The sequence below is a fragment of the Meles meles genome, chromosome 19 (assembly GCF_922984935.1).
Source record: "Meles meles chromosome 19, mMelMel3.1 paternal haplotype, whole genome shotgun sequence".
Classification (NCBI taxonomy): Eukaryota; Metazoa; Chordata; class Mammalia; order Carnivora; family Mustelidae; genus Meles; species Meles meles.
In genome coordinates this window covers 52,943,544-52,959,139 of record NC_060084.1, presented here as the reverse complement: position 1 = coordinate 52,959,139, position 15,596 = coordinate 52,943,544, and the positions used below count along the sequence as shown (strand labels likewise).

The window sequence follows — 15,596 nt, the reverse complement described above, 5'->3', positions numbered from 1 at the left end:
GGAATATAAGATACAAACAAAGAAGGATGCCCACAGAAACAACTCAGTGATTCATCACTAGATAGAAATAGAGCATTGCAGGCAACTTGGACCTTCCCCTTGGGTCCCCATCCCTATCGCTTACCCCACTCCCCCCAAAGGAGCTCTGAGAGTCACTTTTTTAAAAGATTTATTTATTTATTTGACTGGCAGAGATCACAAGTAGGCAGAGAGGCAGGCAGAGAGAGGGCAGAGAGGCAGAGAGGTAGGCAGAAAGCCCGATACAGAGCTTGATCCCAGGACCCCGGGATCACAGGGCTCCATCCCAGGACCCCAGGACCATGACCCAAGCGGAAGGCAGAGGCTTTAACGAACTGAGCCACCCAGGCGCCCCACTGAGAGTCACTTTAATGCTAATTGTTCCCTGGTTTTTCTTCATAGCTTTATCACCCAAGCATGCTGCCTTTAATACTATGGCCTTACACATGTTTTTCTTATGACTTTGTATGCAAAGAAAAAATTACAGTCTCTTTTCTTCCATTTAACCTTATGAATCTGCCCATCCCATATTATACCTTCCCAGAACCATTACCCATAACTAGGGGTATAGTCAGTGCTGGGGTCACTGAGAAGGGAAGGGGCAGGATTTGAGCATGCATATACACTCCCACACCATCAACAATTCCTGCATTTGTAGCTGTGTCTCCCCCTGTAGCCCCATCCCCCCACCCTGGCCCCCTGTCCTGGACAACCCATTCTCTCCCAGCAGGGCCAATTGGAGCATCTCTGGGGTCGGAAGAGCTGGGCCATGCCCAGTCTGTTTCCATGGTCCCCAGTTCTCAAAGAAAAACAAGACTTAGGAGGAGAGACACAGGGAAGCCACAGAGAATCTAGTTGTATACAAAAGAGAAACTTATAACCCACAGGCCATCAGAGCTGGGAGGCCTTCTGGCCCCACTTCTCCGAATTTCAGAAGACACTGAGGTCCAGAGTGGGCAAATGAATTGCCCAGATCATACCAGTGCCCTGTCTTATGCACCACTGTCTATACAAGGGACACCCCCCAATCCGACTTCATCAATTGTTGTCAACCCAGGATCCATTGAGCTGGGAGATGGGTAGCTTATGTTACTCTGATAGGAAAGAATTATCAACTCTTCCCATGAGATGAGAGAGGAAATTTCATTCATTCGTTCAACAACCATCTACACTGTGTCTTCGGGTTTCCAGTAAGGGGATGAGTATGAGATATCTAGCCCTTGTCTTTGAGAGGAGCAACATCTCGTTGAAAGACATGATCTGACATTTCCAGTGCCATAGGGTAGATGACTGGGAGGGGAGAGGCACAGGCTAGGGATGCATGGGACTCCTGCTTTTCTGAATTCTGCAAGGTGAGTTCTCAGGGACAAGTAGACATGGTAGGGAGTTTGAGGCAATCTCAAAGGATTTGAATTCCACAGGTAATCTTAGTATCCTGAGAATTTCTGGACTCCCAGGTATTGTGTTCTCAATCCACTCCAGTCTTCCACTGTGCTGGAAATCCTGCAGCTACCAAGCTTTGTGCTGTTTGTGACCAACATCACCTCTGCTCCAATAGAGAGGTGGGGCCACCACCCATAGGAGGCGCTTTCTCAGCACAGGACTCACCCAGATGGGGGTTGGGGGGGGGGGCTGGGGGAGCGGTTTCCCGAAATCGCGGTGGTACTGTCCGTGGTGCTGATTCAGAGGGCTGTGCTGACGTCCGGCATATCCACAGCACTGTGGAGGGGCCTGATCACACAGAACAGGGATCCTAGGTCTGGAGTCAAGACAGTTAGCATGTCCGATGTGCTGGGGAGGGCTCAGGTCCTCCTGGGAGGGGAAAATCAAGGGAAGGGAAGACCTGAGTCTCCTCTTCTGTCCTCCGGACAATGCCAGGCTGTTGTCACTGGTCCAAGTGCAAGGAAAATGATCTGTGTTGTCCTTTTACATACCTGGTTCCATTTCATTTTCTGAACATCCCTGGCAGACAGGGGTAATCCCCCTAGAGCAGGCAGCCAACACTCAAGACAGATGAGTAGTTGTAGGAACTAGCATCCAAGAACAACCCCAAACAACTCCACCCCTCCTTTATACAAACATGGAGCTCCTCTCATTACGAGATAAAGTTTGTTATTATCTCCTCTTCTTGAATCAAGTTTGGGCCCAGAACTGCTTTGATCAACAGAATGTGGAGGACAAGGTGTTCCAAGATTCATACATTAAGAAAGCCTGGTAGTTTCCACTCTTGCCTTGCAGATTCCTGGGCATCTGTGTAAGCAATCTGGGAACCCTGATGGAGAGAGAGGCTACATAGAGGAACCTTGAGGGTCAGACACCCAGCCCCAAATCCCAGCCACCATCTCAACCTCAATATGACTGCCTAAAGAGCTAAAAGAAAGCTAGGAATGCAACTGCCCAGGTGGGCTCCAGCACCATGAAACAGAAAGTTCAGGCTACCAGGTTGTAGAGTGGTTTGGTGTGCAGCAATAGATAACCAAAACAGTAGCCTGCATAACTCATAGCTAATAGGAAAAAGGTAATGGGTCTTATGAGTTTTTCTACATACTGCATTTCAAGGATGGTTCTTAAATGGTTATCTGAGTCCTTCATTTGAACTGAGGAGACATTTCCAAGAAATCCCCTTCCCTGTTTGGTTCCAGGTTTTTTTTTTTCTTTTTTTCTAGTTAGACGATGATTTTGTTGCTTGAGTACAGAGTCCAATTTCTGCAACCAGGCCAGGGGCTGTGGATGACTCATATTTCCAACTGGGAGGGGAGGACTCATTTGGTCTCATAATATCGAGCCAACTGGTAAATACAGCTCTCGATCAGAATCCTTTCTGATTCTGAAAGGATGATTCTCATCCTCTCTGTTCCTCTCAAGATGCTTTTGAACAGTAACAGCTTTCCTAATCAAATGGTAGAGATCCTTGAGAAGATCAGGAGCAAGTCCTATGGACTTGAGAATTCTCAAGATTTCATTGCCTGTGGCAAAGCGTACTTGTGCAAAACCATGGGCATCACTCAGGATGACACTGATTCATAAGGGAGTCAGGCCCTTCTCGGCGAGTTTGTAGGCTTGCTCCTTCATGTTGTCAGACGTCAACTTCAGCCAGGTGGGGACGCTGCGGGGGGTGCCAAGACAGAGCTGACTGGGACAGGCCCTTCCTGGGAACCTGCATGCGACCCATGATGGTGGTGGTCAGGCAGTGAAAATGAGAGTGAGGGTAGTTACCTCCAAGTGAAATCTGGCCAGAAGAGAAGGGGAAAATGGAAGCAGCAGGCACAAGGCTCCAAAGGTCAGTGGAGAGGCAGGTCTTGCTGCAGCTCTCACACCCTCTGGCTGCTCTGATAGCTCACCTTGTCAGCAAGACGTAACAGTGCTCAATTGCTAGGAGGCAAAGAGGGTGTTGGGGAAACCTGGCTGAATTTCTGTGGTCAAGGACCATTGAGCCCTGGTCCATGGATGAGTGACCCAGGTGGACACAGGTGGTCCAGAGAGAAGTTTAGAGTGACCTGCAAAGGATCCAAGAAAACAGTGTCCCTAGCATTTCTTGCCTACTAAGATGTTGTCCCAGAATCTCTTTTACCTGACAACTAGGGCCATTTGCCTATTTGCAGGACTCTGTCTTCCCTGAGCAAAGGAAAGGATGTGGCCCACCATCTCAGTACTCAGAATGACCAATGCCCAGCTGTGTGTGTGTGTGTGTCTGTCTGTCTGTCTGCGTGTATATTATAAACACTGGCTTCCTAGGCCAGTGTGATGATTAATTTTGTGTCATCTTTACTGGGCCATGGGATGCCCAGATTAAACATTACTTCTGGGTGTGTCTGTGAGAGTATTTCCACTTGAGATTAGCATTTGGATCAGTGGACTCAGTAAAATAGATGGCCCTCCCCAAGTCAATGGCATCATCCAATCCACTGAAGGCCTGAATAGAGCAAAAACCAGAGGAACAGCAAACTCATTCCCTTCCTCCCTGCCTGTGAGCTGCAACATTGGTCTCCTGCCCTTGGACTGGGATTTACAGCATCAGCTCCCCTGGTTTTCAGGCCTTAGGACACAGATTGGAATTACGCCCCTGACTTTCCTGAGTCCCCAGCTTTCAGGTGACAGATTGTGGGACCTCTCAGCCTCCATAATTGAGCTAGTTCTTCATAGTAAATCTCTGTTTGGTTCTGTTTCTCTGGAGAACTCACCTAATACAGTCAAAAGGGGGACAGACAGACTAAGCCAGATCTAATGGGCCTTATTTCCTACTTTCTCATTACTTTCATGAGAAATAGAAGCCACTAAGGGTATAAAGCTAGAGTCAGGGAGTGAAATTGTGAGGTTTGGGTTCCCAGACGTTCTCTCTGGCTGCCCTGGGGAGGGTAGGTTAGAGGGGCAGCTGGAGTGGAGCTGACAGTTGGGGGCCACTGATCATCTACTCCTGCTGTTGATACGAATTCCTTTCACAAAACGTAGCATGGCCCTCAATCACAGGGGTCTTTGTCTGTGGGTGGCTTTGTCTACAGTGGGTGATAAATAAATGCTTGTGGAATGCAGACCATTAAAAGTACAAATTTAGGGGGAAAGGTGACAAATCTCGTATAATATAGGAACCATATTTTGAGTTTAAAACTGTATAGTGTATAGGGAACTCTTGAATGGTGGGAAGACAAGGCCCCAAAGGCTAGCCCCTCCATCAGAGTCCTCCATAGGACTGAGACTGGGACATGAAAAGGATAGTAATTGTATGCATTAGTGCAACATCAGACCCACAGTTGCCAGAGATGGAGAGCTTCTTGGAGACCAGCCTACTTTCCTGCTCTGCAGGACTCGATGAAGCCTGGAGAAAGCAAAAGAATTCCAAAAGCCATACTGGCTGATGTGTCTTTCCTATTGGAAAGATTTATGAAAAACCGTTATTATTTCTGCCTTGCACATTCAGAACCTGCCAGTGAATTTCTCCTCCCTGGAAAAAGATGTTTCCTACTGAATCAATTCCTTTATGGATACATGGCTATTTGGGGTTTTGAGACTCACTTCTTGAGACCATTTCAGTAAATTATATTTTCCTTATAATTTTTATTTGTCATCTGGAATTTTAAAATTAATTTGCATATATTTGAGTGAAATATCCCCTTACATTGTTACTTTTTAAAAAATATTGATTTATTTTTAGAGAGAGGGTGAGAATCTTTCAAGAAGACTCCCTGCTGAGCACAGAGGCCAACATGGTGGGGGGGCTCCATCCCACAGACCGATGGGATCATGACCTGAGCTGAAACCAACAGTCCCATGCTTAACCCACTGAGTCATCCAAGCACCCCTCCCCTTATGTTGTTCTTTTTTTTAATATAAAGATTTAATTTATTTATTTGACCGACAGAGATCACAAGTAGGCTAAGAGGCAGGCAGAAAGAGAGGGGGTAGCAGGCTCCCTGCTGAGCAGAGAGCCCAATGCAGGGCTTAATCCCAGGACCTCGAGATCATGACCTGAGCCCAAGGCAGAGGCTTTAATCCACTGAGCCACCCAGGCGCCCCTCCCCTTATGTTGTTCTTAAAGCAAAAGACATTGAAGAGAAACATACATAGAGAAAACCGTTCAGATTATAAAGATAAGGTTGATCAATTTTCATATGACGATGACATTCTTGGAACAACCATCTAGATAAAGAAGCCCCACAAGCACCCATTCCTAGACACTGCCCCCACCCTAGCAAATTAACCACTATAATGACTCTCATTACTGATTAGTTTTCTCTGTTTTTGATTTTTATGCAGTTGGGATCTTCCAGTGTCTGGCTTCTTGTGCTTAGCATTTATTTTAAGAGTCACCCACACACACAACAGCAATTCATTTATTTTCACTGGTGAAAGAATTTCATTGTGTGCATATGCCATACACTACAGGAACCTCCTACATTAGATGGTATTTGGGTTCTTTCCAGTCTGAAAATATTAGAAAGAGTGCTGCTACAAACATGTCTTTGACATGAATATGCACTTTCGTTGGGTATATTTTTTGAGTGGAATTTCTCAATAGTCACAGTCTAGAGGGTCTGGGTCTCCAGGCCCCTTCGTTAATAGAACTCTGAGTCTCCATGACTGGCCCTCGCGACTACTGGGTTTCTGGGGTCTGAGCCTTTGAATCCCTCAGTCTCGGAAGTCAGGGTCTCTTGGGTCTCCTTGTCTGGCCAAGTTCTTTCTTATCTGCTCTCCACCCTCAGCTCCACCTCCTCGTGAAAAGAAGTGTATACTACCCGGTCCACTGGGGGGAATCTGCTCTGTGGATCTCAATCTCACCCACTTTCCGAAGCCAGGAGCCACGTCCAGAGACAACCCTCCCCCCACCCCCGCCCCCGACACACACACGCACCACTACCACCACCAAATCACTAACAGGTGAAGCATGCACACAGACCTCGGTTCACACACACTGCTCCCTCTCCCCATTCGACATGCTCACGCGCACCATTACCACCCGCACAGGGCAAGCACAGACCAACCGGGAGCCCCCAACCTCGGACTCTGCTCTGCGCATGCGCTACCTCCTCCTTTCACTCTGGTGAGCAGCCACTGAGCTCCCACCTTCAATTCCCTCCTGCAATGCCACCTCAGAGGGTAGAAATCAACGCTCTACAATAGCTTTTAAAGCCTATGGTTGATTAAATAAATAAACCCCATAATAAGGGGCGCCTGGGTGGCTCATTCGGTTAGACATGGCTCAAGTCATGATCCCGGGGTCCTGCGATCCACTCGAGCTCTGACTCCTTGCTCAGCCGGGAGCCTGTTTCTCCCTCTCCCTGCCACTGCCCCTGCTTGTGCTCTCTCTCCCTGACAAATAAATCTTTTTAAAAATTTTAATAGAGCATATAATAATCCCACAAAAGCAGGTAATCCGCAAACAGCTGCTTCGCCTTCTGAGTGCCCTGCACGGTGACCGTGACAGCGCACTGCTACAGGAAAAAAACAAACAAAAACAAAAACAAAACACCACTAACAACCACCACCAAAAAAAAAAAACCCTCGCAGCGCGGCGGAGTCCCAAGCTCTGCGCAGGCGCATAAAAGAAACCGGGCGCTACTCCCTAGCAAGCGGTAGAAGGGGCCGCAGGAGTTGTTGGGAGTTGTTGGCCCAGCAGGCCCGGTAGCCTCAGGTACTTCGGAGTTGCCGCACGGGGTTCTGGGAGCAGTAGGCAAGACGGCCCCTAAAGCCTTCTGGGAGTTGTAGTCTCCGGAGGCACTTCCGTGAGAGACTTTCGCGTGTGGTGCCGTTTGGACGTCCTAGTACCGCGTTGTGTCTAGGTGAGTTGTTCCTCTTGCAGCGGATGGGTGTATGGGCCTCTGCTCTAAACTGCGATGGCGTGTGAAGTTGAGAGGCTCGGGGAGTGGTGACAGTAGCCCCCGTGATTCCCTGACTCCTGTGTCCCAGAGACCTTCCGGCCAGGATCCCCACGTTGGACATGGCGGTCCATCCTGTCTCTTGTCCATACATCCCTTCCCCCAGGTGGGGATTCCACCATCTCCTTGTCCACCCCCACAGCATCGGGTACATCCAGGAGGCCCCTAGTGTGTCCTCGAACCTCTGTTCTGGTAGAAGGATGCCACACACTATCATCCATCTGACAAAGCTGCAGTCCGGAGGCATCCCTGGGGTCCACGTCTCTTCTTCTGGGGGCATTTATTATCCCACATTCTACAGTTATTTACCGAGCGCGGCACTGTGCCAAGCCCAATGTGAGGCCGGGGGTGGGGGGATGAGGGGAGGCGGTGGTGGATGAGGCAGACCTAGTCCCTGCCTTCAGTGCCCCAAAGGGGACAGGTCTGCCACTGACAGGTAGAGTCGTGGTCGGGAGGGGATGGAGGCATACTGGGGTTCTCTGAGCCTGGAGGGGGCGCCTGACCCAGGCTGGATCCATAAACTTTTCCACAGGAAGATGCTTAACGGGCATTTCAAACCTGATATTGCCTGGCTGGAATTCCTGGTGGCCCTCCTCACAAAATGGTCCCATCATCCTCCTGAGGGTTCTGGCCAAAACCTCCACATCAGTCTCCATTCTCATCAGCAAAATCATCCATTTTCTCATCAGCTGAGCCTCCACCATAATCCAGGTCTTGAGCAAGTCCTATGGACTCTACTCTCAAAACAGGTCCAGAGTCCCGCCCCTCCTTCCCACCCCCACTGCCACCATGCCCACCAGGCCACTTGTGACTCGCATTGGCTATTGCCATAGCCTCCTCCCTGGCCTCCCTGCCTCTGCTCTCGCCTCCTCAAGTGTGTTCCCCACACAGCAGTCAATGGCATCTTTCGAAAACTTAGGTCAGATTATATCCCTTTCCAGCTCAAAACCCTCTGTGAATAAAATTCAGACTCCATATCATGGCTTATGAGTCTCTGACAAGCTCCACAGACTCAACTCCTGCCATGAGGCAGACTCCCAGAACTGGGTGACTGTAGATGTAGGGCAAGAGGAGGGAGGAATCCAAGGTGATGTGATGTTCTGTCCTGTGGAGGAGCTGGGCGGGAGGTGATGGTGCCGCCAGGAGCCGGGCGACGGCAGGGCAAGAACAGGTTTCTGCTTTGGGGTGGGGGGAGGGAATTGGAGTCTGGCCAGTGTGGGCACTTGGGATCTGAGAGAGGGCCTAGCAGGGATCCTCAGTGGGGCATTTGGAGGACCAGCCGGATGGACATCAGAAGTCAGAGTCACCTACAAGGAGACTGGGCTGGGCAGGACCCATGAAGGGGACTCTCCAAAAGAGACTGGAGACTCTGCAGAGAGCAGAGGGAGGATTCAGTCAAAAGGGGAAAAAATTGCAAGGGGCTGTTGCTCAGCTGTGACAGATGCGCCTGATGGGCACGGCTGGATGGCTCCTGAGGGCTACTTGCTGGCCCAGAGACAGGGAAAAGTACTCCGAGCAGAGGGAAGAGCCAGTGCGAAGACCTTGTGGGAGGTGTGTGTCCTGGAGCGTTTGAGAGTACAGACCAGCGTGAGCGAGGAGGGGGAGACGAGGTCCGAGAAGAAGAGAGCCAGATCCCAGAGAGCCTCAGAGGCCACTGGCTTTTCCTAAAGTGAGAAGAGACAGTGGCTCAGTCTAGGGTGGCCGCCACACGGATGGTGAGAAGTGCTGGCTTGTGGATCTGCACGGAATCTATAGTCCGATGGGATTTACTTGTCTTCCATGCGGGCATTTGGGGTTTGGGGCTGAGGATGTCTCTGGGGCATCCTCGGTGGGACGTGTGGAGGAACAGCTGTGACTTGACATTGCAATTTGGAGTCACCCGCGGGGAGAGTGAGAGGAGTAGTGGAAGAAGAGCAGGCCAGGGTCCCGGACCCCGAGGCTTCTGGCCTGAGCAGGTGAGAGGCTGGGGCTGCTCTTTACGGCAGGAGAAGCAAGTGTGGGAGGAAGAATCAGGAATCTGGGTTTTGAGATGCCTATTAGACATCTGAATGGCATGGGCCCTGCCTCAGGAAGTCACAGACAGTAAACAAAGTGTCACATAAGGTGACTCCGCGTATTGTGGCAAATCCTCGAAGCAGGGGGACCTGCTCGGAGGCTCCTGTCCCAGGCCAGGCTGGAGGCAGTGGTGGCTTGGGGAGGGAGCCTGGTGGATATTTATGGGTTTACCAGGCGTTGTGGCACCAAGGAGGGTGTGGCCGGAGGATCGGAGTTTCTGCTGGCGGGGGACGAGTTGGAGGAGGGGGACAGAAGGGGGCCAAGGATGGCCAATTCCTGTTTGTAAGTCCGTAGAAACTTGTGGGAGATTCTGACATCGGAGCAGAATGGAGTCCGATCCTGGAGGCCCATTCACCCTGCCTGGAAACAGAAGCAGCCCCAGTTGGTGCCCGTGGAGATGTGATCGATGCTGCCTCTGTTTCTCCCTGGAGTTGGTGATCACCCTGCCCTGCAGAGGATGCTATGGGGACTCACTCCTGGAGACAGTGTCCCCCCCAAAGTGAAATCCAGCTGGTCTTTCCCATTTCTCCCCCCTTCCCCATGAACAGAGCTGCGGTCCCCCAGCCCTCCTCTATCCTCAGAGTTTCTAACCCCTTCCAGGCTCTCTAAAAAGCCCTGGGGGTCCAGGTCAGAGGTCTCCACCCTTTCCCTCTGATTCTTGCTCTAATAAGGATGGCCTCCCTGGAGACTGACACTGCTGCTTAACATGCAGACCCCATCCGCCCCAACAGGTCACAACCTAATTCTGAGTGTAACTTGCTCGTCTTCCCCTCTCCATCAACCCCCACCACCACCACCGCCGACCCCATACCAACTCTTAAGTCTCCTTCTGTATTTGGTGCACAATGGAGTGCATTAGGAGAAGCCTCCTGAAGCCAGACCCTCACATACCTGGCCCTGGATCAATTTGGGCAGGAGAGCTGGCTGGCAGCCTCCCTGGAGGCAACGACCCCGCAAGCCGGCATCCACATGTAACCCGCCTCCCCTCTCCCCCTGTCCAGGAGAAGCCAGGAACCCACCCCGCGATGCCCGCCCCGCAGTGCTCTTCCTGCCACGCGGCGCGCGCGGCCCTCCGCCGCCCTCGCTCCGGCCAAGCGCTATGCGGGCCCTGCTTCTGCACCGCCTTCGAGGCCGAGGTGCTGCACACGGTGCTGGCGGGCCACCTGCTGCCGCCTGGCGCCGTGGTGGCCGTGGGCGCCTCTGGCGGCAAGGACTCCACAGTGCTGGCGCACGTGCTGCGCGAACTGGCGCCGCGCCTGGGCGTCTCGCTGCGCCTCGTGGCCGTGGACGAGGGCATCGGCGGCTACCGGGACGCGGCGCTGGCGGCCGTGAGGCGCCAGGCCGCGCGCTGGGACCTCCCGCTCACCGTCGTGGCCTACGCAGACCTCTTCGGGGGCTGGACGATGGACGCTGTGGCCCGCAGCACGGCCGGCACCGGCCGCAGCCGCGCCTGCTGCACATTCTGCGGGGTGCTGCGGCGCCGCGCGCTGGAGGAAGGGGCGCGTCTCGTGGGAGCCACGCACATCGTCACTGGTGAGCGCAGGCACTGCAGCCGAGGGGCGGGGGCCGGCACTTAAAGGGGGCTGCGCACGGGCCCGAGATCTGGTGGAGGATGTCCACGAGGAGAAGGGGATATGCGAGCCGGCTGAAGGCGCACGGGCATAGCGCGCATGGGGGCCGGGATGTGTGCGGCAAGCTTTTGAGTCCCTGCGTCACACTGGCAGCTAGAGGGGCGGAGGGGTACTCCCGGGGGCTGTGGTTCCCTGCATTTTAAAAAATGGCGCTCTTTGTGTCCCCCTTCACAAAAGGAGGCCAGATGGTACCACCCAACAGAAGCCAACTATATTCTGAAACGCTCTGGTCCTTGAACTGCTTTTCTCTGTCGGCCTCTGATAACCCTTACCCTCTCCCGGTCATTACTTCCACACCTGATTCTTGACCATTTACTGTGTAGCAGATACAAGCTCCGTAGCCCAGAGTGATACCTAGCCTCAGTTACCTCTTCTGTAAAATGGGGTTATTAATAATATCCAGGTCCCAGGGTTGTTGGGAATTAGATGACTTGTGTGGGAGGCACTTAGACCAGAGACTGGAAAACAGTAGACCTGACGCAAATGTCACACAAGACAGTCTCCGTGCCTGCTCCTCTCTCACTCCCATATTTAAAACCTGAGAAGCTCTACTAAGGAAAATCGCACAGACTCTGCCAGTTTATAGCAGGAACACCCAGTGGAAGGAGAAAACTAGGGGTTAGGAAGCATTTCCAGAGTAAGGCAAGACCTGAAGGCCATTCAAGTAAGCAGTGGAGGGCAGACAGAGGGTTGGGGTCTGAGCAGAGGAAACAGCTCATGCAAAGGCCCTGAGGAGGGTTAGTATGGCCTGTTGGAAAAGCCCTGAGAAGACCAGTGTTTTACCATCTGGATTATACAGACTCACATATAAGATAACAAGATGCAAATTAGCAGAGATTTAGCTTATGTTTTTTATGGCGTTGTTGTGTAAATCTTCCCTTACCTCTTTCCTGGTCTTTCTAAATGCGGTGATCTGCATTCCCAGAGGCTCAAGGCTCACTTGAGAATCTCAGCTAACTGTTAAATGTCATTTTGACTTCTGTGCAGTGGGAAGCACACTTCTGAGATTGAAATGGTATTTGTAGCGCAAAGCACTTTTACTACCTTCGTGAAAAGGCAACTAGCACAGGGCCTGGTTGGTAATAAGTGGGTGGCTAATGAGGGCACCCGAGTTGCTCCCCCGGAGCCTGTGTGTGTTCCCCTCTTGTTTCTCATGGTGACCACCTCCAGCCTCCACCTGGCTGTCCTGTGGTGCCCAGGGGCCTCCTTGGCTCTGTCTGGCCCTCCCTTCGCTCCCCCAATCCCCTCTGCATCTCTCTGGGCCCTTGGGATGGGGTCTCCATGGCCCAGTCGCACACTCCGTGCCACTCCTCAGGCCCCTCCCCGTCTCTCTGGGTCGCGGCTGCCCCACGGTGGCGCTCCCGCCTCACCTGTTCCCCTTTCTCTCCCCCAGGCCACAACGCCGACGACATGGCGGAGACCGTGCTCATGAACTTCCTGCGGGGCGACGCGGGGCGGCTGGCCCGGGGCGGGGGCCTGGGCTCGCGGGGCGAGGGGGGCGCCCTGCCACGCTGCCGCCCCCTGCAGCTGGCCTCGCAGAAGGAGGTGGTGCTGTACGCGCACTTCCGCCGCCTCGACTACTTCTCCGAGGAGTGCGTCTACGCGCCCGAGGCCTTCCGCGGCCACGCGCGGGACCTGCTCAAGCTCCTGGAGGCGGCGCGGCCGTCGGCGGCGCTGGACCTGGTGCACTCGGCCGAGCGCCTGGCCCTGGCCCCGGCCGCGCGGCCCCCGCCCCCCGGCGCCTGCTCCCGCTGCGGGGCGCTGGCCAGCCGCGCGCTCTGCCAGGCCTGCGCCCTCCTGGACGGCCTGCAGCGCGGCCGGCCCCGCCTGGCCATCGGCAAGGGCCGCCGGGGGCGCGACGAGGAGGGACCGCCAGGGCCGCCGCCCAGCGACCCTGGGTCTGCGCCGGGCCCCGTCGCCGGGGAATGCGGGGCAGCCTGTAAGGAGCGCTGCGAATAAACCCTCTCCGCCTGGGTGCTGCCACCCGTGACCCCGCAGAAGCTGAGGCGGGGACCTCTGGGTCTGAGGGAGGAGGGGCTAGGGACCTGGACTCCTGGGTCTGAGGGAGGAGGATTTGGGGGTCTGAACTCCTGGGTATGAGGGAGGAGGGCCTTGGGGGCTGGGGGCCAGGACTCCGAGGTCGGAGGGAGGAGGGTTCCGGGGCTGGAGAAGGTGGAACTGGGGCAAGAACTCTAGGGTCTGAGGGAGGAGGGGCTGGAGACCAGAAGGAGAGAACTCAACAACTTTCCTTTCCGGAGCCAATAGGAAGTAGGGGGCTGCTTGCCTAGTAGTCTGCCCGGTTCTGGGCATGCTCAGGAGAGTCCTAACCCTTCTTCAGGACCTACTATGTGTCGTGTTTGCCGGTATCAGTGTAAGCAAAACCGCATCTCTCCGTGGGCTCTCTCATTCATGGAAATCAGGATGCTTCTCTGAGCGCTCTACGCACTGCGGGCGCTGCCTTGTCTGATTTCATCCACACCACAGTCTTGTGGGCTGCAGCCTGGGGCTGGGTGACTGGCCTGAGGTCACCGTGCTGGAGTTTGTCCCTCCACACCAGGGATCAGTGGGTGTTTAGATTTTGCCTGTGGTTCAGCACTACGCTACAGAAATATAATGTGAGTTAAATGTGTAACTAAGTTTTCTAAGAGCCATATTTTTTAAAGGACAGGGGAACAGGTGAGCTTTTAATAATATATTTTACTTGACCCAAATAAATATATTTGACCTAAATATACCAGATATTACAGTTTTATCATGTTATTTTAAAAACTGTGATATTCTACAGTATTTTTTGTACTAAGCCTTTGAAATACAGTACCTGTGTTATACTTAAGCCCATCTCCTTTCGGATTCAACCACTGTTCCCAGCCTCACTTGGGACCTGAGGGGCCCCTCGTGAAACTGGGAAGATGCTATCTTAGGCTTTGGCCACAAGAGGTCACTGTACCCACACCTGTGCAGGTGGCCATTGTTGGCAAAGGTCTGTCTCCGCTGTCCAGGTGGGAGCTCTGCTCTCTGCCGACACCGACTCCCTGGTCTCCCTGGTCTGAACCAGGGGTCAGGGGCGAGAGGTACAATCTGGCAGAAATATTAAGGCCCCACTGGAAACCTTCCTTGACCTCAAGACCTGTGCGTTCATGCATTTCTTTACTCTGGAAATACTTATTAAGCACTTCAGCCATGACCGCAGTGAACAATCACCTGCCCAAATGGGAGAGGCCAAAAAAGCGAGGAAAAAAATAAGTTGAATACACAGTATGTCAGATGGTAATAAATCAGGGGATGGAAACAGGCCAACCTTTAAGTAGGTGTAGTGTAAGCCCTGATGGTTGGGTTTTCTGTTTTTTGTAATGCCAGTGCCTGACTTAAGCTTTGCTTGCCAAGGCATCCACTTCAGAGATGGCTATCTCAGCAAACAGACTGCCAGCCACACGACTAGATAAAGAGCCAGGCGGCCTTCCCCGTCCCCCAGGCTCCTTTGTTTTAGAGATCTTAGTTGATTCCTGTAAATCAAAATCACTCTGCAGCTTGTTTTTACTCTTCCCACACTTTAAATTCCCCACTAACATTTTAAATTCATGAAGAGTGAAACCTGTGAAACCCTAGGTAACCCTCCAGACCCCAATAAAAGCAGAACCCCAGAGACTCGTGCACCCACCCTCCATTGTGACCTCGCTGTATGGCCTCCAATTAGAAAAAAAAAAAAGAAACTTTTTTTTTTCAAGTTTCCTGATAGTTATTGTTGAGGGCATCTTGCGAACATGAGAACCGCAAGGGCTGGTCCAGGCACAACATCGGTTATTGATAGGCTGAGAGGCACAAAGCTGTGGGGTGGATAGGAAGGCCTGGAGTAGACGGTGACAACTGAGCAAAGACCTCTCCAACGTGAGACAGCGAGCTCTGCAGATTTGTGGGAAGAGCAATGCTCGCTGAAGAACGGGAGCGTGGTGGAGTGGGGAATGGAGGAGAGAGCTAAAAGGGACCAGATGGTATGGGCTCAGCTTCGGTTTTGAGACAGAAGCCATAGAGTTTTGAGCAGAGGAGTGATAATGATCATCCCTTTATTCACGCAGCAAACATTTTGCAGGTACCTCCCAGGAGCCAGGCCCTGCACGGAACACTAGGAAACAGCTGAGTCAGCCCCAGGCCCTGCCCTCAACGGGCTTCCCAGCTGGTAGGGAAGGCAGGCATGGACACAGAGGGATACATGCCACAGTGGGGAGTTAGCAAGGACACAGGGGAAGCCCAGAGGTGGGGTGCCCAGCTCAGCATGGGGCGTCATAGAATGCTTCTGAAGGACATAGTGTTTCACCTGGGTCCCAGAAGGTGAGTAAGAATGAGCACAAGGTGGGGCACCTGGATGGCTCAGTGGGTTAAGTGTCTGCCTTTGACTCAGGTCATGATCCCCGAGTCCTGGGATGGAGCCCCACACTGGGCTCCCTGCTCAGCAGGGAGTCTGCTTCTCCCTCTGCTCCTCCCCCTGCTCCTTCTCTTTCTTACTCTCTCAAATAAGTAAAATCTT

General features: G+C 52.8%; 1 protein-coding gene and 1 pseudogene across 1 annotated transcript; one reads left to right on the top strand and one right to left on the bottom strand.

Annotated features, from left to right (window-relative positions):
- Positions 1-270: 270 nt before the first annotated feature.
- LOC123931357 lies at positions 271-4,231 on the bottom strand (annotated as a pseudogene).
- A 3,045-nt stretch (positions 4,232-7,276) lies between these two features.
- CTU1 (cytosolic thiouridylase subunit 1) lies at positions 7,277-14,686 on the top strand. The gene is made up of 3 exons (XM_045988287.1): positions 7,277-7,292; positions 9,731-10,976; positions 12,468-14,686. Exons 2-3 carry the CDS (start codon positions 10,289-10,291, stop codon positions 13,031-13,033), a joined length of 1,254 nt encoding a protein of 417 aa, XP_045844243.1. The 5' UTR covers positions 7,277-7,292; positions 9,731-10,288; the 3' UTR covers positions 13,034-14,686.
- Positions 14,687-15,596: the final 910 nt, after the last annotated feature.

Excerpts from the sequence above, each read along its gene's own strand:
- CTU1 (XM_045988287.1), top strand. The coding sequence starts at position 10,289 with ATGGAGTGCATTAGGAGAAGCCTCCTGAAGCCAGACCCTCACATACCT. Across the intron at positions 10,977-12,467 it reads AGCCACGCACATCGTCACTG|GCCACAACGCCGACGACATG; the intron begins GTGAGCGCAGGC and ends TCTCTCCCCCAG.